The 25,792-nt window shown below is 41.3% G+C and overlaps 1 protein-coding gene across 1 annotated transcript in view; it reads left to right on the top strand.

The window, feature by feature from the left end:
* ephb6 (eph receptor B6) overlaps positions 1-25,792 on the top strand; it is a 55,312-nt gene that overhangs the window by 3,516 nt on the left and 26,004 nt on the right. The window contains exons 2-5 of the mRNA XM_030750641.1: positions 7,521-7,585; positions 13,629-13,901; positions 16,929-17,098; positions 17,200-17,495. Of these exons, the coding sequence (XP_030606501.1) occupies positions 7,521-7,585; positions 13,629-13,901; positions 16,929-17,098; positions 17,200-17,495 (804 nt within the window). The remainder of the gene's footprint in view (positions 1-7,520; positions 7,586-13,628; positions 13,902-16,928; positions 17,099-17,199; positions 17,496-25,792) is intronic.

Raw genomic sequence — 25,792 nt, forward strand, 5'->3', positions numbered from 1 at the left:
TTCCTCATGACTGTCTTTATCATCTGTACCTATTTCTTGTTTCCACCAGCCTTGTCTTCACTTCCCTTATTACCCTATGTGTATAAACAGTCCTGTCTTTCCCCTTATTTTTTATAATAGTGTCTGTGAACCTTCCCTCATGTCCTCTCTGTTTTGCCTGGCTCCCTTCGATGGCCTTTTGCATATCTGTTTTTTTCATTTTGGACTTTGTCTTTTGGAATTGAACTGCCACCTAAATAAAGGTTTGCTTTTTGTCATTTTCTGCCCTGCATTTTGGTCCTGTAGTCAAGCACTGTAACAGCTACATGATTACAATGCTGCTTACAGACTGATGCATCAATATTACAGATGTAATGATCTAAGAGGCCATTTTCCTGCACGTAAGATGCTTTTACTCTGATATTTTAAGTGCATACTACTGATAATAAGTCCATCTATCCACTTAGTACGCACTGCTTTACTGCTACTTTAAATTAAATAAAGGATATGAAGCCTGCTTGAAGCACCAGACTGCATAAATTTAAAGCCATGTTGACATTCTCACTTTAAGGTCATCTAGGCCATCTTTCCTGCTGTCTCTGGTTTTAACTGGGTATTAATTAGACAGAGTACCCTCCCTATCCCAGGCGTAATAAGCCGCTCTTTCAGGACACGATCAACTAGAGAAAGTGCGATAAGAAAATAAATGGCATGCTCGTCACAGTAGGTGTGCTGCAGAACAGATGCTGCTAAAAGCCAGCTTCTTGCGCTCATCCTTCCGGCCTGCATGTCCGCTGGACTGCAGTAACCAAGAAATCACATGCTAGTGGGAAGTGGAGGACTCACCACATACCCATCATTGGCACTACAACACTTAACTGTGACCCAGCTTTATTTTTAGTCCCAGCATGCTGAGAGCTCTGTAATGACATTAGGCCACTTTTATTAAAATGAATGACACATCTGCCATTTGTGATATAAGAGGTTCAAGCCCTCAGGAGGCTGCAAGCCAAGATTCTCCGCTTTGAGCCAGACAGTGTCGTGGCAGATAGCGTCACAGATAATATGCCTGCGTGGACAGGCAATCATCTAGAGCCAAAAAAAATGACTGAAAGTCGAACACGTGGCATGGGCTGCTGTTACACCGGAATGCAGTTTTTAGTTTTGAATTTCACATTAAAACGGCTGCCTGGCAGTTTGTGTATTGGCACCAACCAAACGGACTGAGAGCTGAGTTACACTGTTGAAGGTTTCACTAATGTGGAACGACACAGTGGGTTTGAATTAAACTGATCTCCTCTCAGATTTGCATTCCTTCATCTGGCAGTGGTGAGGGTTGAGAGTGGAGAAGGTGATGTTTGCGGCTTCTGTCTTTGGTGGTCACTGGATATCTTTTCACGGAGAAGTCAGGGACATTTAGAAGAAACTTTCACACTTTTGTCTGTGTACATATTACTCTACTTCAGTGAATTGTTAACCTCTTAACAATCGCCATGTCACTAGCAACCTATTTAGGGTTCAGGGGTAGGGGTAGGGTTTAGGTTGGGTTAACAGCCACCCCTTTTTGTAGTACTTTTGCCGATTTGTTTCTCCCAAATGAAAAACATTAAAAATACAATCTCCAAAGCTCCAAAATAATTATATGAAGCATTATTTGAAAGGTGACATTTGCCTATTTAACATGTCTAAAACAAAGACCAACCAACCCTAGCTGTAACACCAGTGTTGGATATTGTTGACCTGGCGGATGATAAATAAATGAGTGAAGAGTGTCTATCTATTCCAACTGTTATAGGGTGAGAGGCAGGGTGGACCAGTGATAGGTTTGAATCCAGATCGGGCTTTTCTGTGTGGAGTTTGCATGTTCTCTCCAGGGACTCTGGCTTCCACCCACAATCCAACGACATACATGGAGTTAAGTTAACTGTTGACTCTAAATTAACTGTAGGAGTGAATGTGAACATAGACTGAGCACAGAAATATAAATCCACTGTAAGATGCAGAATACCTATATAGGAAAAGTCAGTACTTTAAATGTTTTGTGATATACCTTTATCTGCTCTCTTCATAAGAGTGAGATGAGAAAATTGATGCCCCCCACCCCCGTCTGCACAGCAGGCATTAAAACAGAACCTGTAGATAGTTGCCTTAGCTCCACATAGACTGAAAACAAGGGGAAATTGTTACCCTGGCCTTATAATACAATATGCCAGGCCCATAATATATCAGCCCCAAGACCTAGCCAGCTAATATATTTTAACTTAACCTTTTTATCTGCCTATCAGCTTTAGAGGATTGGTAGGCAGATTTTACCCACTTTGCTGTCTTCATTGCTAAATTAAGCTAAGCGTCAGTTTGTAGTTTTCTCCGATTTAACACCAGCCTTAAGAGCTTATAGACGATCAGTCTCCTCATCTGAATGTATTTTGTCTACATTATATTTTGTCATGTATTCCTTACCACGTTCAGATTTGGGGGCCTTTGTCGAACCGTTTCTGTGACTTTCTGAAAGTGACAATACAATATCCTCACCCACTTCACACTGTGATTGGCCAGCTATGGAGAAGTGTGAAAGTAAGCTGGGTTTGAACTTCTCTCCCAAGCTTACTTTTTTCATTTGTTACAGCTCTTTGTGGCACTTTAAGTGTGAAGAACAAAGTGAAACAACTATGAATCCCTTCCAGGAAAGATTGTCTGAGAATGTTGGTGACCCATTAACGTCACCATCTTGGTTTTTGGAGCCAGAACTGACTATATTTAGAGCGCTAGGTTATCAAGTATCGCTAGCTATAGATTGTAGGGGATACTTTACAGATACCTGATTAGTGCTAAGTAACATACTAGAATGTCACTCATCAAAACTGGAGCGCAAACGTTCTGGATGGACTGCACAGCAAGTCGCACTGTTTGTCAGACAATTGTTCTAAAAGCACAAACACAATCAAAGTTCAGCTTAGTGAGTCCAGTTAGTGGAGGTGACACCTTCAAATAGGTAGCACCTGTGCCATGCAACCACCTGTCACACAGTGGCTACATAACTGTAAACAAAGAAAATGTAAGCACATACAATTTAAACTAGTGAGTTATTTAAAAAAAAAAAAGTCCACCCATATACAGCTGTTATGTTTTGCACCGGCCTGTAATACGTGTTTATTTCAGCTCTAAATTTAGACATTTGAACAGGGGAGTCTGTGAGAATTCAGTCACTTTTGGAATCAGCCTCAAGTGGCCATTTGAACTGCAGTTTTTGCTACTTTGTGTTGGCTCCATTTTTTTCAGCTCCAGTGGTTGCTGCTTGCCACCACTCCACTGATGCCTGTTATTTTAATCTGACTTTGAGCTTGCTTGAACAACTAAAACAGGTTTTTATTCCAACAAGATTGACAGAAAGCAAATAGGTGTTTCTCCCAAGAAGTTAGACTATAATTTAAAATACTTGAAGTTTATAGCCTAGCCAGTTCTGCTTTAAAGAACATGTTGTAATCAAGAAAGAGGATCATTTGTTTTGATATGCCCTCTTACCTGTGCCTGCATGTAGGCAGTGCTCTATCATCTAACCTGGCTGTTTGTGCTCTTTGGTGCAGCTGCACTTTCATTCATTTTTTGATAACTCCCTTTGACATGTGCATGCTTATTTCTGGAGTCACGTTAATCCCCTTCCTTCCTCACTCTTCCAGCCTCCTCCTGCTCTCTTTTCTGACTTGGCGTATCACTCTCTCGCTGTGGTTGTTTGTAATGAGGGTTTGGTAAGGGCCTTGTCCTTGACTGACTGTCTGTGGGTGGGAGCATCTGGAGTGTATAAAGAAAGGGTGGAGATGGGTGGATGAGTGGACAAAAGACAAAACACAAGTTGACCGCTTCTCAAAACGCTTGCAGGCACTGTGTGAATTTTTCTTTTTTGTAAGAAGTGTGTGCGTGTGTGCATGAGTGTGTTTCTGTAACATGTTGTTACCTGTAAACTCGCTGGTTACGTCTTCTCTGCTGGTGCATTTACTTTGGTGTTAAGGCATCATTTACACTCACATCCCTCTAGTACACATTAATATTTACACCAAATATTTTTTGCAGAGTGAGTCAGGAGGGGCTCTACTGCCTGCAAAATGTGTTGTAAAGCAGCATACATCTGCTGTCAAAGAGGCGTGACACGAACAACAGCACTACACTTAGCACTGGAGAGTGTCGGTGTATGCATGGCTGCACAGAGAGGAAAAGTGTTGGACTCGCAGAAATGGATGGAGAGAGCAGAGAGGGTCACTCAGCTGAAGTGAACACTCCAGTGGCAGAGGCGACATTCATGAACTAATGCAGGTCACCTCTATAACAAGGCAGAAGAGCATTTACACCCACAGTGTGGACAGAAAGAGAGGGGGAAAGAGCAAAAGAAGCACATTCATATGTGCAAACACAATCTCACCAGCCTCTTGTGTTATAATGACGCTTTGTCTACTATAGTGTCTCCCCCTTTTCTCCCTCTGAGTATCAAACCACTCTTGAAACAAACAGCAGAGCTGCCATCAGTAATGGAGAAGAGCGTGCCTCTTTATTTGACATACCCCGCTGTCACTTTTTAGATGAATAATACACACATGCAGAGAGGAGGAGAATACGAAGGACAAGGGACAAAATGGAGGTAGAGTTATCAAGCAGAGTGAGTAAAAAATCAGAGTGGAACAGGAGGATGCAAGAGGCCACCGTGCATTAACGCAGCACTCAGGCTCGGATTGCAGACTCAGCACTTCGTCAAACTGTCAGGGACAAACTTTGAGCATCTCAGCCCTCGGATGGACCAATAACGGAGATGCTGTAGTGCTCTGTGCACATGGAGGGGCTGTCTGAGAGTTAAATAAAGGGGCTTTTACTGCCAAGTGGACCTGCCAGTAAATGTCCCTCTCTTTTGTTCATGGTTGTCTCGCACACACAGACAGACACACACACACACACACACAAGAGCCATGTCACAGTTCCAGCTAATCCTTGAAAGGTGTGTGTAACGCACCACTCAATGCTAATCTTAGGATGTCATGGTGAATTATTCAACATGCTAATGTCACGCAATGAGACATGCATGAAGCACTTCGAACACTCCTCCATGTAATCTTCATGTACAGGTTTACCCCGGGAAGAAAGAGCGGAGGCAATGTAAGGCTCTCTGTCCCCAAAGGCCCAGTGACAAGAAACTAAACAGTAGAGGCATAAATATTAATTTAAAAAATAGTTTGCTCCATGTTATTTATGCATGACTGTGCCCTGAAGCAGAAGGTTAATTGAATATGGAATGACACTTTTTGCAGTATTTGCGTCTGTTGCTTATCTGATATAAATCAAATGGTGCTTAATGAGGTCACACATAACATGTTAGTCATTCTGTCAAATGGAAGATAATTTTTCACACAGACACAGAACTCAAGAAAGTAGTCAGTGATGAGTTTGCGTGCCATCACAAACAGCTGGAACAGCACAACGTTTCCAGCTGGAGTTAAACAAAGCATGAAAGTTGTCTCACTAATGGATATTGCCGTTCTTCAGAGCTTTAAATATCCTAGTTTGGTGAGTTTAGTCTTCTCCCTTTAGCTGATTGCCTCCACGATTCCAGTCGCCAAGCTGTCCAGACGTACGCGGCACTAAAAACTGTTTATTCTGATGCCTGTGGCTGCATATAATCCTGAGCTGTCACAGTCTATTTGTATTCTTGTCTTGATACAATTCGTATCACTCTAAATCCTGGAGGACTTCCATGGAAAAATGTGTGAATTTAGTAAGAGTGACATAAAGACACAAAGTGGGTGAAAACAGATAGACAGGCTGGAGAGAAAGAGGGGTTTGGAAAGGGAAAAAAAAAAAAAAGGAGGGAAATGAAGGCTTGAAGCACAGATTTGCGGGGTGTCCATCTGTGACTATAATCCGGAAAAATCTGTTTACAGAGCAGTCAGAGAACAGAGGGGTAGGGTCGATTGATGTCACGAGCCACAAATGATATAGTTTTCTTATTTAATGGGAGATGCAGCAGGATTCAGTGTGCTCACAGTGTTATTGTGTACTTCTGTGTTTGACAGGCAGAAGAAGAGAGACATAATGCATCTATCTCAGTGGGTCATTGGTGTTTTGGTGGACCAGGGAACCTTTTCAAATCCCTATGTGTGTACTGATTATGTAGATAATATTTTGCCGCTGCCCTTTGTCTGGTTGTCAGAGAGAACGAGAGAAAAAGAGAGCCTCTTTTTCTCTGGTGAATCACTGTGTGCCATGAAATGGAAGCAAAAGCATAAAAATTGTATAACGACAATGAGAGGAATTATTTATCTGTAAACAGAGGCGGATGCCTGTAGACTCCCACAATGCCTTGTGTGTGTGTATACGTGTCTGCAGCCCTTTAGGTGATTAGCGTTGTGCTTGATGAAATCAGGCACTCTGCGTTTTCCTCCATTACCTCCATCTGTGCAAGCATCCAGATCTGAAGTCTGATGTTTTTCAGTACCTCTGTGTGCACGACAAACTTTGGCCCGCGTTCAGTCGGTGGCTCTTCAACAGAACCGAGCGCAGACCGTGCCAGACTGAAGGAGCGGCAGCCACCACAGTTTTGGAATGCTAATGGAAAATTCAAGGGCTTCAGTTTTGTGTGGGAAGCTGCCATGTGTCAGCACGCAGCACTCAGCATTAAAATCACTTTGCGTGTGTGTGTGTCTGTGTGTGTAATTTCTTTGCCAGCTTGGTTTTTTGAGGCACTTAAACCTAAAAGCAAATTATGGGAAAAATACACTCCAACATAAAAGTCACACGCTATTCTTGTGCTTTCACTCTTGATCAGGGTTAATGAGCAAAATCTGCAACAAAAGAGGAACACAGAACATATCATACATGATGAAGGTTCCCTTTGGGAGAAGCTATGAAAAGCATCAGCTCACCAAGTTTCAACCAAACGTGACAGTAACTGTTATGGCCTTTTAAAGTTGGAAAATTTGACCTTTAATAACAGTGCCCCATCAGGTCAATCAGTTTAATTTTTCAAACACCAGAATAGTCTGCCAGAGTGCATCATCACTTTAAAGCAGTTACTAGATTTGACAGATGCACACAGCTGGAGCTCTCCTGGATTTTATTGGATGGAGGGAAAAAAAAAATCAAAGAAAAATGGGACTGATGGTTCCAACTACTTCTGGTATTTTACTAATGGAAAGAAAAAGAAGATTAATTATAAAACCTGCTTCAAAAAGGATACTCTGCAAATGCATTTCTGCTTCAGTTTCACTGAAGCAAATCCATGTTTTATGGCTTCATGGCCTCACAGACTCGTGCAGTCTTTGGTTTTTCGGTCCTTCAGAGAATATCTCATGATTATAAATTCTGTTTAACTGTCCCTTCGCTTTTATAGCACTGACTGCGTTTCTCAGTTAAACTCTTGAGCAGCAATCAATAGCATTAAACTGAAAGCTTGAGAACACGTCTGTTTTCTCCTCGTTAAAATGAAAGCCCTCGCACGCGCTTTCTGGCTGTTTTCATTTTTTTTCTTACCTTTTCCTTGTCTCTGCTTCTTTGTCTCACAGTGATGCTGCTGGACACAACAGAGTCTACCTCAGAGCTGGGCTGGATCACCTATCCAGATACAGGGGTAAGCGGGGAACTGAGTGTCAATGTGCTTTCCAGCTGTTGCAGCTTTAAAGCTGCCTTTAGAATGTGTTGCACACGTGTCACACACGCTGACGTTTTAAGCGTCGGGTTATAATCACATTGTTAGTCGGCCTTTGTGTTGTAACTCAGCTGAGCGCTTAAACATGATGGTATGAAATAATGTGTCATGTTTTATAACGGCTTTCCTGATGCTATCGAACAGCTGATGGTAATGTTTAGACATTAAGTCAATAATGGTGATAAATGGTACAGGTCTGTGACTGATGTTCATTTTTATTATTGATTGATTTGCTGCTTATGCTCTGGATTCACAGCTTGGTAGAGGAAGGTTAAAAAATAACGGAAACCCAAAGATGTTAATTTAAGACTAAGAAAACCTTAATTGATTTTCAAAATGCAGTAGATGCCAGTCACTAAACTTACATCAAAGTCTTTTGGGTGGAGTTTTAGTATAAGATTAAAAATGTTATTCTCTATAATTCTGCTTATGAATATGTCAGATCTGTAGGCATGTCACTGTCCTGGGTTTTTGTTTTGTCTGTGCTGTGTTTTGGTTTGACTTGCTTGGTTGGTTTTGTTGTTCTTCCAGTTTCTCTGGCCTTTGTCATCATATACAAATGTTACCTTTCATACCTCAGTGTTAGTCATTTGTCATTTATTATGTTTGGTTGTCCCTTGAAAGTTAGTTTCCTCCTGTGTCTTGTTCTAGTTTCACTTCCTCTTCCTTTCATGCCTTTGGGATTTTCTGCCCCACCTTCATTTGTCCATTGTGGATTGTTTCCACCTGTCCCCTCCTACCATCTGTGTCTTGTTATTCAATCTATCTCCAATTAGGTTTGAGGTACCGTACATTCAGTTAAAAAAAAAAAAAACTTTTTAGATGAAGCATAGCTATTTCTGAATTTCTCAACTAATCATATTTGACTTTAATGATCAGCTGTTACAGTCTGTTTGTATTCACTTCTTAATACAATTCATATCACTCCAAATCTAAAGACTCCAAAGACTTTTCATTGAATCTGCTAGATTGCAAACAAAAAGTCTTTAGATTTCTTAACACTGCTCATAGATTCAATGATCAGTTTGCCGTTTCACTTGGTTATCAACATCTCTTTAGGCTCAGTGAATGTAATACACTTCTCACCACTTTCACACATAAAAATCATGCATCGTGCTGCCGTGTTAATTTTGTGTTCTGGCACATTTTTGAGTAGTGCAGAGTTTTACAGTGATTGGAATGTACAGCAGGCCTCTACAACTGCACTCACAGCATACAGAAGTCACAGATTAAAGACTGAGGATAAGGTTATAAATACTTAATGTTTAGTTATAGTTTGAGGTAAGGATTATTATCTATTATACAGAGCAAGACCTCACCTTTCTTTTAAGATAACCTTGAAGGTCTAAAATGCCCCCAGTTATTTTTTTTATCTGTTGTTCTTGTGTGTGTGTGTGTGTGTGTGTGTGTGTGTGTGTGTGTGTGTGTGTGTGTGTGTGTGTGTGTGTGTGTGTGTGTGTGTGTGTGTGTGTGTGTGTGTGTGTGCCATCGTTCATAATGGAATTTCTCAGATTGAGCAATAGATCTTCTATTTTTGAGCTGATTTGTATTCAAGGTTGTTGCATTGCCTTGAGCTGTGTAAAGACATGAGTGTGCATGTGTGTAAAGGTGTGGGGGGGGGGAGGTCACTTGCATGATTGTGCTAGGGTCAACTCCTGGGGGCAATACAATTGTTAAATTCATTCATCTGTGAGTGATTGCATCTCAGTTCTAAAATGGCAAATACTTTTCACCATACTCTATCTATCTATCGATCAATCAATCAATCGAGCATTACACTGTGAATTACATGAAAACAAGTCACAACGAGCTGAATGGTACATTTATATATGTTACTTTTGACAGCAAACTGAGTTGACTGTTGAGTCCACAATACAGTGCAACAGCCACTAACCAACATCTGGCAGGAATACATTACCACCCTCATCTGGCCTCCAGTGTCAGATCATAATTGTACGTGATGTTTGAATAATTAGGGCCTCATGTGTGTTAAGAACTTGTGAACCATGATGGCAGCTGCTAATAGGAGATCATCCAATTGTGTTTGAGTGTATGCGTGCGAGTGTGTCAGTGTGTGTGTGTGTATGTGTGTGTGTGTGTGTGTGTGTGTGTGTGTGTGTGTGTGTGTGTGTGTGTGTGTGTGTGTGTGTGTGTGTGATGGAGTCCGTGTGTGTGTGCACGAGCAAGTGAAGCATTTGCGTGAGTTTCTTTTTTTTTTCCTTTATAGTCCCTGGATGAGAAGTGCTTCTGAGATGGAGATATGGTTATTTGACCCGAGGCATCAAGCTGAGAGAAGTAGAAAGACAGACCAAGAAAGGGGGCGAGAGCGAGAGAGGTTGTGTGTGTGCGTGTGTGTGTGTGTGTGTGTGTGTGTGTGTGTGTGTTCTCTTTTTTTAACCCTTTCCACTCAGCCCATCTCTTCTTTTGCTTTAGGGTCTGTGGATATACTTTAATGTGTTTTTTCTCTTCCTGTGTTTTCTTTCTTTCTTACCGGCTTTCCATTCTTACAATGTACTGACAAGCATCTTTGTCTCTGCCTGTTTTTTCTCCCTCTTTTAATCTTTTCTCCCTTTGCCCTTCACAGCCACAGAGCCACCGGGTCTCTGCCTTTTTTTTCTTTTTATCCCCCAAGTCAGTCTCCACTCTGCTCCTTATTTTTCTTCAGTGTCAAACCAGCAGAGACTTCCAGTCTCATTGCAGACTTTTCTTCTTTTTTTTTCCTCTCACTCCCATTATTTTCACTCTCTGCTCTTCTTTATGTGTATAAATATACACATGCGCCTTTCTCTGCTCGTATGTATTTGTGTGTCCATGGTTGTGTCCGAGGCCCTGCCCCTCCCCGTCCTCTGTCACTGTAGAGGTTGCGTGGCTCTCTGGCATTTCAGTTCAAATTAAATCACGAAGATGAGCCGTCCATATAACAATTCATCCACCCCCTCCTCCCCAATCTGGCCCGTTTTTTTTTTTATCCTCTTTCTTTCTTCCTTCATAAGGGAGGAAAACAAGACAAGGAAAAATAGGGAAGGGAGCAGGAGGGGAGAGGGGGGAATGAGGTGGGGGTTTAGGGTCAGAAAACAAATGAAAGCTGTGTGCTTTTCACAAAGGTACAGAAGCGAGCTGCACGCAATGCCACACATGAACAACGGCGACTACTCTTTCCACCTAAAAGTCCCTGCCTGGCCACATATTCAGCATAGCTTTTACCGCACCCACCTCCCTGTGTCACAAAAAAAAAAAAGCTCATACACTCTGTTTGCTATTTTCCCACATTTCTCCCTCCACCATCTGCATCCCTCCATCCCACCATGAGCTCTCTGTTGTCCAGTCTATCCGATTTCCTTCATACTCTGGTCTGACAGAGTGAACCACAGCCTGGGAGAGAGAAAACTGTCCTTTCACTCCACTAGACTGACAGCGCCTCCGACTCTTTCTATGTGCTCACTGATCTTATCATTATTTCAGCTGGACCAAATATGAATGCACTCTCTCATGGTGTGATGCTCTGTAGATTTCTGTTCACACTGGCTGTCAGAACCACACAGAGAAAGAGACGTAAGCGTGCAGAGATGCACTAACATGCACAAACAGTGATTCACACACTTTAAATACACCCTGATAGGGTGTCAGGACCTTTTGTCCTCTTACCATTGTCATCGGGAGAATAATGATGATGAGGCCTAATACATAATTCCTCTGTGTTACAACAGAAAAGGCCCTGCTTGTCACTCAGGGCTACACAGGCTTAAAGCAGAGCCTTTTCATCCTTCAATGCATCGTACTGTATAATCGATGAAACTAAACCCTGCGGCTACATTAACATTTTGTCTCATCTTACGAAGTCTCATCCAGAGCCGTGTCTCCGGGCTGCTCAGTTTTCTCCATGTACAACTCCTTTCACTTTTACTCAGATCCATTTGCACATGTATCATGTGCCATCTTCCTTAAAAATCTGCAGATTTTATTGCATAACAGCTGCCCTAAGTCAGGCACACAAGTGTCTGCCACCTGTCACATGTGAACAATGCTGCACATGCAAATGCCAAATCAGTCCAAGAGAAAAAAAACAAGCACGTGTCACCACAGAATATGCATCAATTGTTATTATGATACAGTATTATACTACTGTAACATATTAAACTACAAAATGCCAGCATCACCCATGAACCTCTTTCATTCTTTCCTTAAGTTATACCGAGCCATGAAAAAAGTTTTGAGTTCAACACTTTGAAATGTGTCTCTGATAATTTGGCCTCCATCTCAGTGCAACAGCCATGAATAGAATTTATTTTTTTCATCATGTTCAGAACTTTGAAAAAATTCTAGCATCAATGTATCTTTTCAGAGCTGTCCTTGTTGCTCTGTATTTTGTACTTTGCACAGAGGAAATAGTTCACTGACATTATCGTCTCTTGATTAACCAATAAAATCAGTGCAGAATTTTTGAAAAGATATATTGATTGTTTTTTTTTGCGTTTTTTTTCCCCCAGCATGTAGGATGACAGATGTCTCAACAAAGTTTGGGTGAATTAAAGTACAGAAACCTATACTCCTCAGAACTTCACCAGTGAAATTGATGGTTAATGCTACAGTCACATAAGGGGAAACAGTGATTGGAGACGATGACCCTCGTGACTGTAAATGGTCAACAGCTGGTCCCCCAAACTACCTGCAATCAGTTGGCAAATGCAAAAAAAATTGGGCAACCACTTTTTTTTCCTAGCTGTTGCTGTCCTATTTTTACTGAGCTAATTTTACACAAAAGTCTGATTACTAGAGACTTCATCATACATGCTGAATACTTAGCTTTTCATCTGGGGCCACCATGAGATTAATATTTTCCATTCTGAGCTTGTCCTAGTCAGTACTGGATGGATTGTTGTGACATTTTATGTAAAAATTCAAGGCTCCCCTCCTCCCCCAATGACTGGGTGGGGGGGAAACAGTCATGATGGTGCATTTCTGTTAAGCAGCTTCCTATTCTATTTTGAAATCTGTAGTTGTTATATAACAATTTATTTTGTTTCCAGCCTTCTTTGTGCCATACCTGTGCCCAATTGTTTAAACACCTACGTCAGTATATATATACCTCCTTCCTAGCACTCCCCAGTTGGCAGGTTGTTTTTTTTCCTTACACTCAAGCTGTCCAGCTTTCCTTGTCTTCTGTTTTTTGTTTTGTTTTGTTGCCTTTTTGCCTGAATTATTGGCTTTTGCTGACTTTCTGTATGCATATGACCCTCAAGGAATGTGTAACAGTGAATATGTGAGATAATGATAGCTCTAAGTGTAACGACATCATGCTACCGTGCTAAAATAAGTACCAAATAAATAGCTAGCTAGCATGCCGAGGTAAGCATTTTGTTCAAAGTGTTGCTGTGCTTCAGTACGGCCTCCTCTTAGTCTTGTTAAAAGTCACTTTTAAGCACCTCGAACAGGCAAAAATCACCAAAAACCTGAGCAGTTAAAACAAAAACTACTTCAAAGCCTTTACCACCGGCGAGAACTGAACTGAACTGAACTGAAATGTGTTGCTCTAAATGAAAGGCTGGAGATGTTTAATTAAATACCGTTCTTCTAATCATTGATTAACTAATTAGAGGGTCTACTCTGAAGCACTATAGAGATGACCTAGACCAGTGAGGACAGTGAACAAAAGCTTTTACTGTGATATTACAGCAAAAACAGCTTCAGTCAGACTTACCTCAAGTAGCCTACAGAGATGTCAGAGAAGAGCCGTGAAGGACGAGGCTGATGTCAGCAACAGCAGCAATACGTTCAATATTTACCTTGTAAAATGTAAACTGTCTTCTAAGACATGAGTAAGATTTATGATTGTGGAAAAGCCATAAACATATCAGCATTTTAACAGTTTATACAGGCCTATTCTGGAGCCCTCTGCTTATAATCTTTTTTTCTGTTTTGCTGAGTTCAGTTTACACAAGCTCATAACGTTGTTGCTCTCTTTCAGTGGGATGAGGTCAGTGTCTTGGATGACCGAGGCAAGCTCATACGAACCTTTGAGGTCTGCAATGTCAACCAAAATCCCCGTCAGCAGGACAACTGGTTGGCTACACCTTTCTTGTACCGCCACTCGGCCCCAAGGGTGTTTGTCACGTTGCGTTTCTCAGTGCGAGACTGTGCGAGCCTGCGTTCACCGTCGCCCACCTGCAGAGAGACACTCACGCTGTACTACAAGCAGGCTGACTCCCAGAGAGAGCTGGAGAGGACTTGGGTAGCTGAAGTAAGGTGACACACTGGATGAGCTGTAATTTCAATATTGTATTAAAGTGGTAATTAATTTTAAAGATGATGTATTATACTTTTCCTTATTATCTGTCACATAGTATTACAGTGGTGGCTACTCATGTTAAACATGGACAGTTTCAAGCACATCTGAGCTCAGCTTCAGACAGCTCTGACTGCTCTGTTTCAGGCAGGTTTTGCTCTTGGCTGTGGGTGATGCCATTGTTAGATTGATTGTGACGGCTAGTCAATCAGAAGAAAGTTGGCTTAAACTGAGGCTGGCCTTAAAAGCAGGAGAGCTAAAACAGCTTGTTTCAGACAGAGGATGAATTGGGGGGCTACACCAAGACACAGTATAAGATAAAAAAAAGTATTGCAGTGTGAGCAATGTAAAGCCACATTAGTAGAGTCCAAGTATAATAATATGGAGTTGGAAAAGAGCCCTTAAAGTGTTTTCTTGTCTATCTCTATTGCACACTGTTAAAATTTTAAAAAATGGCAAAAAAGAAGAAGCAAGGTTTCAAAAACTGTTGCCTCATCTTGTGCCACACTTGCATTAGGTTAAATTCAGGTCACAGAGCTTAACATCCTCACAAGCCCAACAATTAATTTGGCAACACACTTACCCCACTTCTGGCAGCATTTCCAGAATCCTCAAAGACTCTTCTGACATCTGGATACGAAACAAACCCATCTGAGTTATGAAAAGAAACAAAATAAAAATTAATAGCAGCTCCCAAACTGTGCTTATTGAATGTGGAAGACATGAAAGCAACTCAAACCCAAGGTTTTTCTCTTCTACCTAACAGCTGCATTTACTGAGGCCCTTGTGTTTTATATGACAGCTGATGAAAAAGAGCAGTAGTTAAATATTTCAGTTTGGGGTCTTATGACTTGGTGTAGTCCTGTGAAAAACTAAATGCAACCAGAGGGTAAGTATGAACAAGTATGGCTTGGAAGGGTTGCCAGGAGAAAGCTTCTTCTTTCTAAAAAGATGATGGCAGCACAGCTTAGGTTTACAAAGTTACATCTGAGCAAACCACAAGACTTCTGGATACCAACTGTCAAGGACAGTGGTGGAGGGGTGATGATTTGGCCTTGTTTTGCAGCCACAGGACCTGGGCACCTTGCAGTCCTTGAGTCAACCAAGCATTCTAGAGTCAAATGTGAGGCCATCTGTCTGACAGCTAACGCTTGGCCCAAATTGGGTCGTGCGACAGGACAAAAGCAGCAAATCTACAACAGAATGACTGAAGAAGAAAAGAATCAAGGTGCTGCAATGACCCAGTCAAAGTCCAGACCTTAAACTGATTGAAATGCTGTGTTGGGACCTTAAAAAGAGCTGTGCATAAATGAATACCCACAAACCTCAATGAACTGTGGCAAAGAAAAGAAAAAGGAAAGAAAAGTGAGCCAAAATTCCTCCATAATGATGTGAGAGACTGATGAAGTCATACAGAAAAAAAAAAAAAAAATTACTCCAAGTTATTGCTGCTAATGTGGTTCTACCAGCTACTGAATCATGGGGTGCACTTAGCTTTTCACAAGATTTCTTCAGAGTTATTTATCTTATCTTTATTTTGCACTTATTTAAATCCAGAAAAGTTTCAAGTATTATGCAAATACCTTCCAGTTCCACATGTCCAGATGTTGCTAAAAATCTGAGCTAACTTAAAACCAACATTTGCTTCCACATGTTAGAACTGTTTTGACCCCAGCTAATAATATATTAGATAAATAGCAACTATCAAGACTTTTAAACCACATTCAACAAAAAATAGCACTAAATAAGTAAATCACAAATAATATACTAATAATGTTAGATTAAGTTACCAAACACCCTGTTAGGTTTGCCTAATCAGACACTTGAAGATGGAGGAACTTTTTCACCACTTTAACCTCTGTCTAGTTCTACCTGTAGCACTTTGCAGTAACATGCAAACATAGTAATGGATTTACAAAGCTTGTTGCAAGGCAGTCACGTCACAGTTTGTGTGCACTAATTCTAAGATGCTGGGCTCCAGACTGCACTGAGACATCCTGTTGTTTGTTTTGGTTTGGTTTTGCTGCTCAGCATCCTCCAAGACTATACAAACACATGAATTGGAAATCTAAAATGTTGAGTGACTAATCTCTAATTGAGGTTCATATGTTTGACATCCTAACTTTTAGCATTAAGCTCAAGCTGCATTAGTGATTGATTGCTATTCTGCTAATGCTACATCAAAACAGCAAAATCCTCTCATCGTCCCATGGTACTGTATAGCCGCTGATTAGTGAAGAAAAGCTGACACCATCCTCAGGCCACACTGGTGTGAAGCACAATCTAGTCTCACTGCGGTCTCCATAAATGTCACTTCAGTCCCACTAATTACATCCTTAACACATAAAATGACCATTTTCCACTGAGAGCGGAAAAATCTCTCAGCCCCATGTGTTGTCAGTGAAGACTGACACTTCCCATATGATTTATTTATTTATTTGAGCACTTAGCTTTGTTGCTATTATTTAATTTAGTGGTTTTTCTCTGCTGCTTTTGGAGCTACTGCGTCTGAATTGCCTGAGCTACATCAGCAGACATCAGTGGAACCGATTCGCTGTTTGTATAGATGAATGTGTTTCTCCTTGGGGAAGTCAGATGCTTTTTAAAAATGCAAATCAAAGCCTGATGAGGAATCAGAGGAGGGCTTTAGAAGAGCAGGAAGCAGTGCAGAGATGAAAGTGTTTGCAGGGAATTCAGCTCGAATCCCCACTGGGACCTGCACGGATCTTAAGTCAGCGTTTACACTGCATAAACTACTTCATAGTATAAGCCTGAGACTAAAAAAGCACAACTCTGAGCTTATCTTTAATCTTGGCATGTGTTTCCAGACCATATTTATAAGTAAACCAGCACATTTTAACATCCATAATTTTCCTCTTGTTTACTTCCTGTCAGCCACACTCTCCTTAAGCTATTTTGTTTCCTCTTGACCACTAATTATCTTTTTTCCTTTGGCTCCTGTCTAATTTGTGTTTTCTTTAGCCATCTAGCGGGGAGAGGGAGACCAGGGAGGGCTGGGTAAAGATTGACACCATCGCAGCAGATAAGAGTTTTTCCAAGGTGGAGCCCAGTTCACCTCACCAGTATCAGCCCAACAGATACAGCCGTATCAACGTTAAGACACGCAGCTTTGCCCCCCTCACACGCAAAGGGTAATCATTTCTCTACTACACTTTGTTTCTCAATATTTGCAAGCATCATTACACCTCATGAATGCTTTTGATCTTCGTATCTGACACCTTCTTTTAAAAAGATTTGTCCTGGCCATCGTCGACAGCGGAGCTTGCCTTTCCCTCATGGGGGTGTCTATCTTCTACCGCCGCTGTCCAGCCACCAGCCTCTATCTAGCTTCATATCCGCCGACTCCCTCAGGTGCTGAGCCAACCGCTTTAGTGCCTGTGACTGGGACGTGTGTCCCTCACAGTAAGGCACAAGGAGACACGCCACCTCGCATGCACTGCAATGCTGAAGGAGAGTGGATGGTGCCTGTCGGAGGATGCATCTGTGACGAAGGCTATGAGCCGAACCTCAATGGATCCGCCTGTCTGGGTGAGTCCAGTGGACACTCACAGTGCCTTGATCAGGTTGATGGAGACTAAAGAAATCAACGCTTCACTGATGCACAGCTTAGTCCCGTGCTTTCATAAATGTGGGGAGCTGTGAGGGACATATCAAAAAAAAGGAATGGTTAAAATAGCTGATATTCTTTTATATTATATACTTTTAGTTGCTTGAATGGGTCAAGCACAGATCTATTAAAGCAATAGTTTGGCATTTTGAGTAATGCTCTTATTCAAAGCTAGCTGTCTGTCAGGACTGCAAGAGGTCACTGCATCTAGCAAAGAAGAAAAAAAAACTGTCCAAAACTTCTGATTAATCCACAAACTGCCGTTTCAAAGCTTTGCTTCGCTTTACAGACTAAGCAAACAGCGCCTTATTTAGTGAACTTCAGAGGTAATGATAGACAGATGTAAATGGCAAAGATGGTTACTACGGTAAACTTTTTGCTCCAGTCTTGACTTCCTGCCAGTTCTCCTTTTTTGTATTTCTTGAGATATTAAGCATCTGGATCAATACTAATGGAGCTGCTGTCACTCTGATACTCACCTATGCTTGATGTGGAGACCAGAAGGAGATGAGGGCAGACAGGTCAGGTCAGGATAAGATGAGATGAAGAGGGAGAAAACCGTCCTTGCAATGCATCTGGAGGGATGTAACAGTTACATCAAGAGTTTTAAAGACAAATATAGAGAAATTGTTAAATCGGAGGTGCTGCATTGAATATATACTGTTCCAGTGACATTAAATGCGGGGATAGGAGAGGATATCAGAGAGACAGATGAGAGCCAGACAGATAATATTGAGGTCAGCATTTGCAAAACTGGTCAAAAAGCATTGTGCTTTTTCAAAGTGGGTGTAAATGGTAGGGGGAAGAAGTGGGAAAAAATTTGATAGATGTCCAGACGGACAGGAAGGGATATAGGGAGAGAGCAAGAGGAGGGAGAGAGGAAGAGAGGGAGAGAGTCATAGTGAGAGGGCTGTGACACATTTAGGTCATAGCGATGTAATGGCCAGTCGTCTGTGAACAAGTGACAGAAACCACAGGGGGAGAGAGAGAGTGGAGGGAAAATAGGGAGACATAGAGAGAGAATGAAAGATAGGAGGATGCAAGTTAATGATTTTAAAGAACTGAGCAGGCAAAAATTTCTGAGGGCGTGATGGGAAGTCCATGTGAGTCTCTTTGTGCAAATGTGTGAGTATGCACAAGTGTATCTTGGCGGGATGCTGCTACTCACTCTGTCCGCATACGTCTGAGGATTACAGTCAAAAAACTACATTCTCACAAGAATTTTAACGGCTATAATTCCCCGAGTCTAACTAATGACAGCACAATTAATCCTCCAATGCTGCGAAGTCAGCTGTGAAATGTGTTCATGCTCATTTGCTTTACATCTGCCCCCGTCCCACCGCTTGTATTTGTCTGTATTTGATTGATATCTACTGACAAATCACCCCTCAAAGCTGCTTCGCTGCTTGAGCAAAGACTTTTCCACTGACTGTCTATGACTGATCAAACACATTGACTTATTTATTTATTTATTTTTTGGATTATGTTTTGTTGGTCACTTCCCTGACTAATGATGTGGATTGGCATCACTGCATTGTTTTCCTCTCTGGCTCCCTGGGAATGTCGAGAAAAGAGGCAGATGGTTAACTGGCAACGCAGCCGTCAAAGATTATTAACAGTAGCCAATCTTTGTTCTCTCTAGAAAGTGAAGCAATGAACTTTCTCAGCTCTAACAATTTGCACTTTTTGTTCTCGTTTGAATCAAGCATCAAGGATATTTAATGATGTCTCAAAGTGAGCAAATAATAGGCTGTTTTGCACTGACTCATTGGTTTGAAACTGTAGTCAGACAAAATGTTTTTTTTTAATGCTGATAGCACTTAAAATACAGGAAAAAGGCACTTAAGAACTTGACTGACATTAATTTCCACTGCCTTCAAATGCCCAGTCTTAACCAGTATGCCCATGCATTTCATCAAGCACCTTTTTTTATTTAAAATTTTCACTATTACAATGATTTACATGATTTACATTAGACTATTGCTACTTATACTCCTACAATGCAGATGAATGTTGTTGAATATCCACACGACAGAGTCACACTCAGCTCAACATTTGCTGCCTCAAGCAAGACATCATTTTTACGGGCACATAGGAGATTTCAGATTCTGCCTCTCAATCTCATGTGAAAATTAATATCAGTGTTAAATGATTGCCTTTAACTACACAGCACTAATAGATTTTTATTTTTAGACCCGAGACAAGATTATGCATTTCTTTATTTGCAAAACTAGATTAATAAGGTGTGGACCTGAGATTCTTAAGTGTGGTGCCTATACATTTCCAGTACATGGCTTTACGGAAGGAAATGTCTGTGTTTTGAGCAACTTGATCAAACTTTTCAATGGATTGCTTTAAAATTTGTGCATACCTGACTAAAATGTGTACATTTTTTCTCAACTCTAAGGCTATGTCACGGATCGGCTGTGCGGTAGGCAAGGTTGGACCCAAACGCAGGACGTGAAACAGAGCTAGACTCACATCGCTTTATTCGCTGGAGGCTCAAAGATACAAAATTCAAAATACAATAACAAAATCTCAACCAAGGCAAAACAGCAAGCCTAGGAGAAAAGGGGAAAACAAAACACTAAACTGGGGAACACACAGCTGGGGGTGGGGACTCAGACGATGACGCAACAAGGAACAGAGAAAAACTGATGGCTTAAATATACACAAGGTAATCAGGGAGAGTGGACACAGCAGGCAGCAACAGGTGAATCAAATGAAACTAATAACACAAAGGAAGCAAAACCAAACACAAGCACAGGGAACACGAGACTGTCAAAATAAAACAGGAAGTGACCAACCATGACGCACACACAGACTTAACAGAACACGAGGAATAATATACATACTGGGGAAACAGACACAATTGACGCCACAACACAAGGGAGGGACACTAAGGGAAAACACAGGGACAACTAAACTCTAAGGCTATGGGAAGGGAAACCTAAACACCACACAAGGAAACAACGGGAAGGGAAACTAAATACAAACGGGCCAAGACACAGGGACAAAACAGACACAGGAACACAAAACACGGGGAAGATGAGAACGAAGGGAAACCAGAATAAAGTACAAATAATTTTAACCGAAAACAGAATACAAAACAACAAACTGAGAGTCTAAACTGTAAGAAAACTAAGAAACACAACCAGAAAATAGGGACAAAAGAAAGCAAAAAGAATAGTTTGTAAAGAAATATTTTGTACAGATGCAGTGTAACTGATCACTCATATGAAGTGTGATCAAAAAGTTTAGAGGCTGGGTCTACAAACAAAAACAATACAACAATTTCGCTGCTTTCCCTTTCAAGGACATTTCTTTGTGGAACAAAACATGTTTTGATTTGAAGACCTGTTCTGACCACTTGCAGATGTGCCATTGCAACACACACTAGATCTCTGCCACCGTGTCAAAAAAGCACTTCAAGCTTTCATTGTGGAAAAAGGGGAAGAGGTTGTAGGGAGCCACACCCTTTGAATAGGGCAGATGACGAGTAATGGTTTTGGTTGAGCTCAGTCTTGATGTGCCTTCTTTGGGCTGCCGCCTGTAGGCATTTCCTAAAGACTGTTGTTTGGTCTCCGTGAATGCTGAAGGGAAGGTGCGGACTCAAAGAGGCAGACTGTTTTACTCGTTTTCAGTGATTTATTTACAGTGCTCAAATCAACAAGGGTGCTGGTGGGAAAAGGGTGGCTGGCTGGACTCTCCTCTTCTGCTCATCCACTCTCAGGTATGCACTTCAAGGTTCCAGGTACTAGGCAGAGAGGAAACAGAATGTCAACAGACGTCCACAGGGAAATAACAACAAGACACTTGACTCTTACGGCTGCTGACTGGGCGGTAAGCAACAATCAGCCAGATGATTTCCCCAAATCATAATCAGCTGCTAAACCTGGCCCAGGTGTCATAGCAACTGAAGGTTGGTGGAGGACCGCCTCTAAAACACAGGAAAGGTTAACCACATGACAAGAATGGGGGAGGCCAGCGGGGTCCATGACAGTCTCTGTCTATATCTGAATCTCTCGTCCTTATTGATGATCCTTTCAAAGAAGGTCAGGTCAGTCTGACAATGAAGTTGATGATGAAATCTGAGATCTGTGGCAAAGTCACAAACTCATAAATTTTAGTGGGCCAGGAGACTTGCAGCCCACTTGCACAAGGTGATGATCTTTAAGATGGTTTTCTCTTTGTTATAGTGGCAGCCACATACATTTGTGATCACACCTCTTAGTGAGAAACTGATTTTAAAAGTAGGTTTTCTGTAAGTCAGACCTGTTGTACAGTAAAAGCAGTCCTCAATTTTAGGGGTTTAAAATGAATCCCTGGTGAGAAACACTCTGCAGCCTTCCAGTTTATTGGGTTCACTGCAGACATGATGCTCGATTTTTCTGTTATTTCAGACTCACCAAAACAACACTCCGACATTTGGACCGATGATAAATTGAGAGTCCAACTGAAAAATCAGACACTTAGAAAAACACAGTCAGCCCTTTGGCAGACAGACATTAAAATATCATTCCTTAATTATTTATAACCGTGTTTATCAGAAGTAAGTCTACAAGAACACCCAAGTTCCATATGATCACTAAAATATTCAGATGTCAATCTGGGATAAAAACTCATCCTGAGTCTTTTATAAAAACCAAAAGGACACAGGCAGACGTCACACAGCAGCTGTCTGCTCTTATTTTATTTTTCTGCCAGACAGCACAAGGATGTTTTTCTCCTTTGACATTTGCATCCCACAAGGGTGACAAGGCAAAGAGGAGAGGCAACAACATGATTGAGCATAAGCCACAGTTACACCTGTTCAGCCAAACATGAAACAGTTCTGCAGTTTGAGGCTGCCTGAGTTGGTCCTGGCTGGATGTACATCATCCCCAGACAGATGCCTTCTGTTTAATTCCCCTTAAGCAACTGTTGAAGATTTGGGACAAAGATTATTGTGCTGGATGCTCAGATGGAGCTTTGAGTTTACCTGAAGCCATGTTGATTCATTTCATGTGGCGTGAGACTGTGTCCTGAAATATTCAGCATGTCAGTTTGTCCTGATTTTTTGCCCAGAGCCTTCACTCTCAGCACAGACACTTCCACTGACTACCCTGAGGCACGCTGTGGTGGGAAACAAGAACATTTGGCCAGGGGAGGACATATAAGTACAAGTGTGATGTTATTTTGAGTGTGATGCGTAACCCTACTTTAGTCCCGAACAGATGCTCTTGACCAAATGTAAGAAGCAGATATTCTTCTCAAAGAATATACAGAATTTGTCCAGATTTTCACCTCAGTTACAGTTCTGTGCCTTTCTTCATCAACCCTTCAGTAAGCCTACTGATCAGCGGTGTTGGCATTCAATGAATTTTCCAGTCTATTAGTAAAGGTCAAGTACTGAGTGAAACACAGTTGAGTGAAATGTTCAGTGACATACTGTATTGACCTGGCTGTGGGGTGTTGCCGTGCAGTGGTGATAAATCAGCTTGAACACACATACCACATCAAATCAACCACTACATGAGTCCAAACGCTGCATTTTAGTACCATGATATTCATTATGTTTCACAGAAAATTAGTGTTATCACACTAATTTTTTTTTTTTGACATTCACAGGAAAGGGGTTGCTGAGCCCTCAAAGAACTGTCACATGAATCTGCAGGTCCTCCGCCTTTATCAGACTTCGTTATAGCAAATTTCAGCTCATTGTTTTCACTTCCCGGCCTGCAGCTCTACTTTTTCAGTTCGTTGACACCTCTCCTTTTCAGCTGCAGCAGTAAAAAGCCACTGTACACTTTCTGCTTGGCACCAAGTAGGCAACAGACACACTTAGGGGCAGTCTGGCAAACCTATTGGAGCATTTAGCAGCTAAAAAGCCCAGAAAACTGCTCTTGGGAGTTGGTAGAAAAAAGCAAAAACAGAACTGAAGAGGGCGAGGACTGACAAAAAAATGATGGCAAATTGATAAATAAGTATGATAATAATGAAAAAAGTTTACTCACAAATGTTAGAACAACTTTGTTTTTGAAAGAATTTGAATTATTCCTGTTATCGCTGACCATGTATTTGTCTTACACTTTGAAAATTGAGCACAGTGCTGAGGTACTGTGATTATTAGGCTGAAAGCGTGCTAACCAAACCTCACAGAGGCAGATGCAGGACCAGGGAAGGGAAAACATGTCAGAACACTGAAAATTTAATGTGTGAAAGTCTTAGGTAAATATCGCAGCTCCAACAGCTCCACCTACAATTAGGATAAATCGCATTATGTAATGTCCATTTTTAGTGTGTGCAGTTTTTTTTGCAGTAGTTTATATTAGCTTGACAAAGAGTTTGCAGGTCAAAAGGCTGCCTCATTAAATTGCACAGTATTCACTGCGGGGCTACAGCAAAACAATGTTATCCTTCACGATTACTGTGAACATGTAGGGTTTGTCTAATGCAGTAATTTGTCAAAGCATGTAAGAGGGAATGTTCAAATCGTTTCCTTTGTTGCTGCATCAGCTGTGGAAAATCCAACAAAGGATTATTTGCTTTCACTTGTGGCGGTGTGCTGCTGCAGCTTATAAGGAAAAGAGACAATATTAGAGCACATGAGTCAGTGTGTGTCTGTTTTGAGGCTGCATTAAATTACTGAATGTAGACTGTTGTGTGGTCTCATCTGTGACTGTTGTGCGTGCGTGTGTGTTTGTGTGTTGTGTGTCTGAGAGAGAGAGAAACAGAGGGAGATTATGCTGGGAGCCAAAAGAGGGAATGAGCGCACGAAAGAGGGAGAGGGAGAGAAAAAAGAAATTGGGTCAGTGATCTACATACCAACGTACAATGTTAACATCAACTTACTCACCTCGTGGTTTTCTTATTTCTGCTCATGTTTATCTCTTTATCTCTTTAGATAAAATGTAGTTTTCTGTTGTCCCTTTTTCCTAATCCCATTGTTTTCCCATGTAGCCTTTGTCAAATTAATCCCTATCCCCATCCATCCATCCATGTATCATTAAATACGCACATGCGTGCATCCAAACATTCATACACTGCGGCATCATGAAATAGCACATGAATAAGACACCACGTGGTGTTTGTTGTAATTTCCCACCTTAATCCTGTCCCTGACCTTTTTAAGAGTCTTTCACTGCTTAAAAATGACTTGCAAAAAAGTTAAAAAATGCATAAATATGATGCATGAAAGTCCATTTTATATGCAGTACCTTAACACATTGCTCTCTCGCCATCACTCCTTTTCATTTCATTGCCCTTAATTTATCAGACCACTGGATTATGAAAGAAAAATGCAGGTTAGCATCCGAGAAGCATTAAGCAAAAACTTAATGGCATTATATATTTTTTAAAAAAAGAAAAAGAAGACCTCTCAGTTTTTCTTTGTGAAGTTAGAGCAAAGCCATAAGTGAATCAGTATTTACATTTTTAGTTCATCTATCATTTGTTTTCAATCAATCCATCAGCGAGTTTGTGAAAATACTAATTGCTTAATTTTGTCTATCAAAAGCACAAAGCTTTGAGTCCACTAAAGCAAAATAAAAAGCCTTACCTTTTGTTTGAAAAGATGAAAAACAAATCAATTTTCAAAGTATGTCTAGTAGGAGATTAATTTTCTGACACCTAATTGTGTAATCTTTTCAGCTTGAATTTGAATCACCTCAGTAAACATGCAATATTTATATCTGTCATAGCCAAAATTGCTTGCTTGTTTTGTTGCCAGGTCTTGCTGTGACTTCTCTATGTGCACTTTTGCATACATGTAATGTAAAGGCATGTGTGTCTGTGCTTGTAATGGTGGTAGGCTGTCTGCTTTATTGCCGGGAGGGTGAAGGAGAGAGGGATGGATGAAGCTGGCGAGGGAGATGGGGGGGGGGTGCAGATCAAGCAAGAGGGCAGAGGGCTTGCACAGTCATTGGCTGCTGTAATCAGGCGGATGAAGGAGAGGAGGGGGATGAGGGTGCTCATAACGCTGGTGATGAGCGGCTTTGTAGCAAAGTCATGTTTCATGTCAGAGCCGTAGGAGAACACGTCTGGTAATGTGCATCTGGGACATAAAAGATGGAGGAAGTTATATTCCTCTCTCTTCCTCTGTTGTTGCCCTCCTGCTGTTTTCCACTTTCAATTTCCTCATTGTCACCCATCATCTAGGGCTTATATACATAATCCTGCTGTTCATCCTACAGCTGTCTCAGGCCACCCGTCTCCACGCTCACTTCTCCTCTAGTTT

Source organism: Archocentrus centrarchus, chromosome 16 (genome assembly GCF_007364275.1).
Source record: "Archocentrus centrarchus isolate MPI-CPG fArcCen1 chromosome 16, fArcCen1, whole genome shotgun sequence".
Classification (NCBI taxonomy): Eukaryota; Metazoa; Chordata; class Actinopteri; order Cichliformes; family Cichlidae; genus Archocentrus; species Archocentrus centrarchus.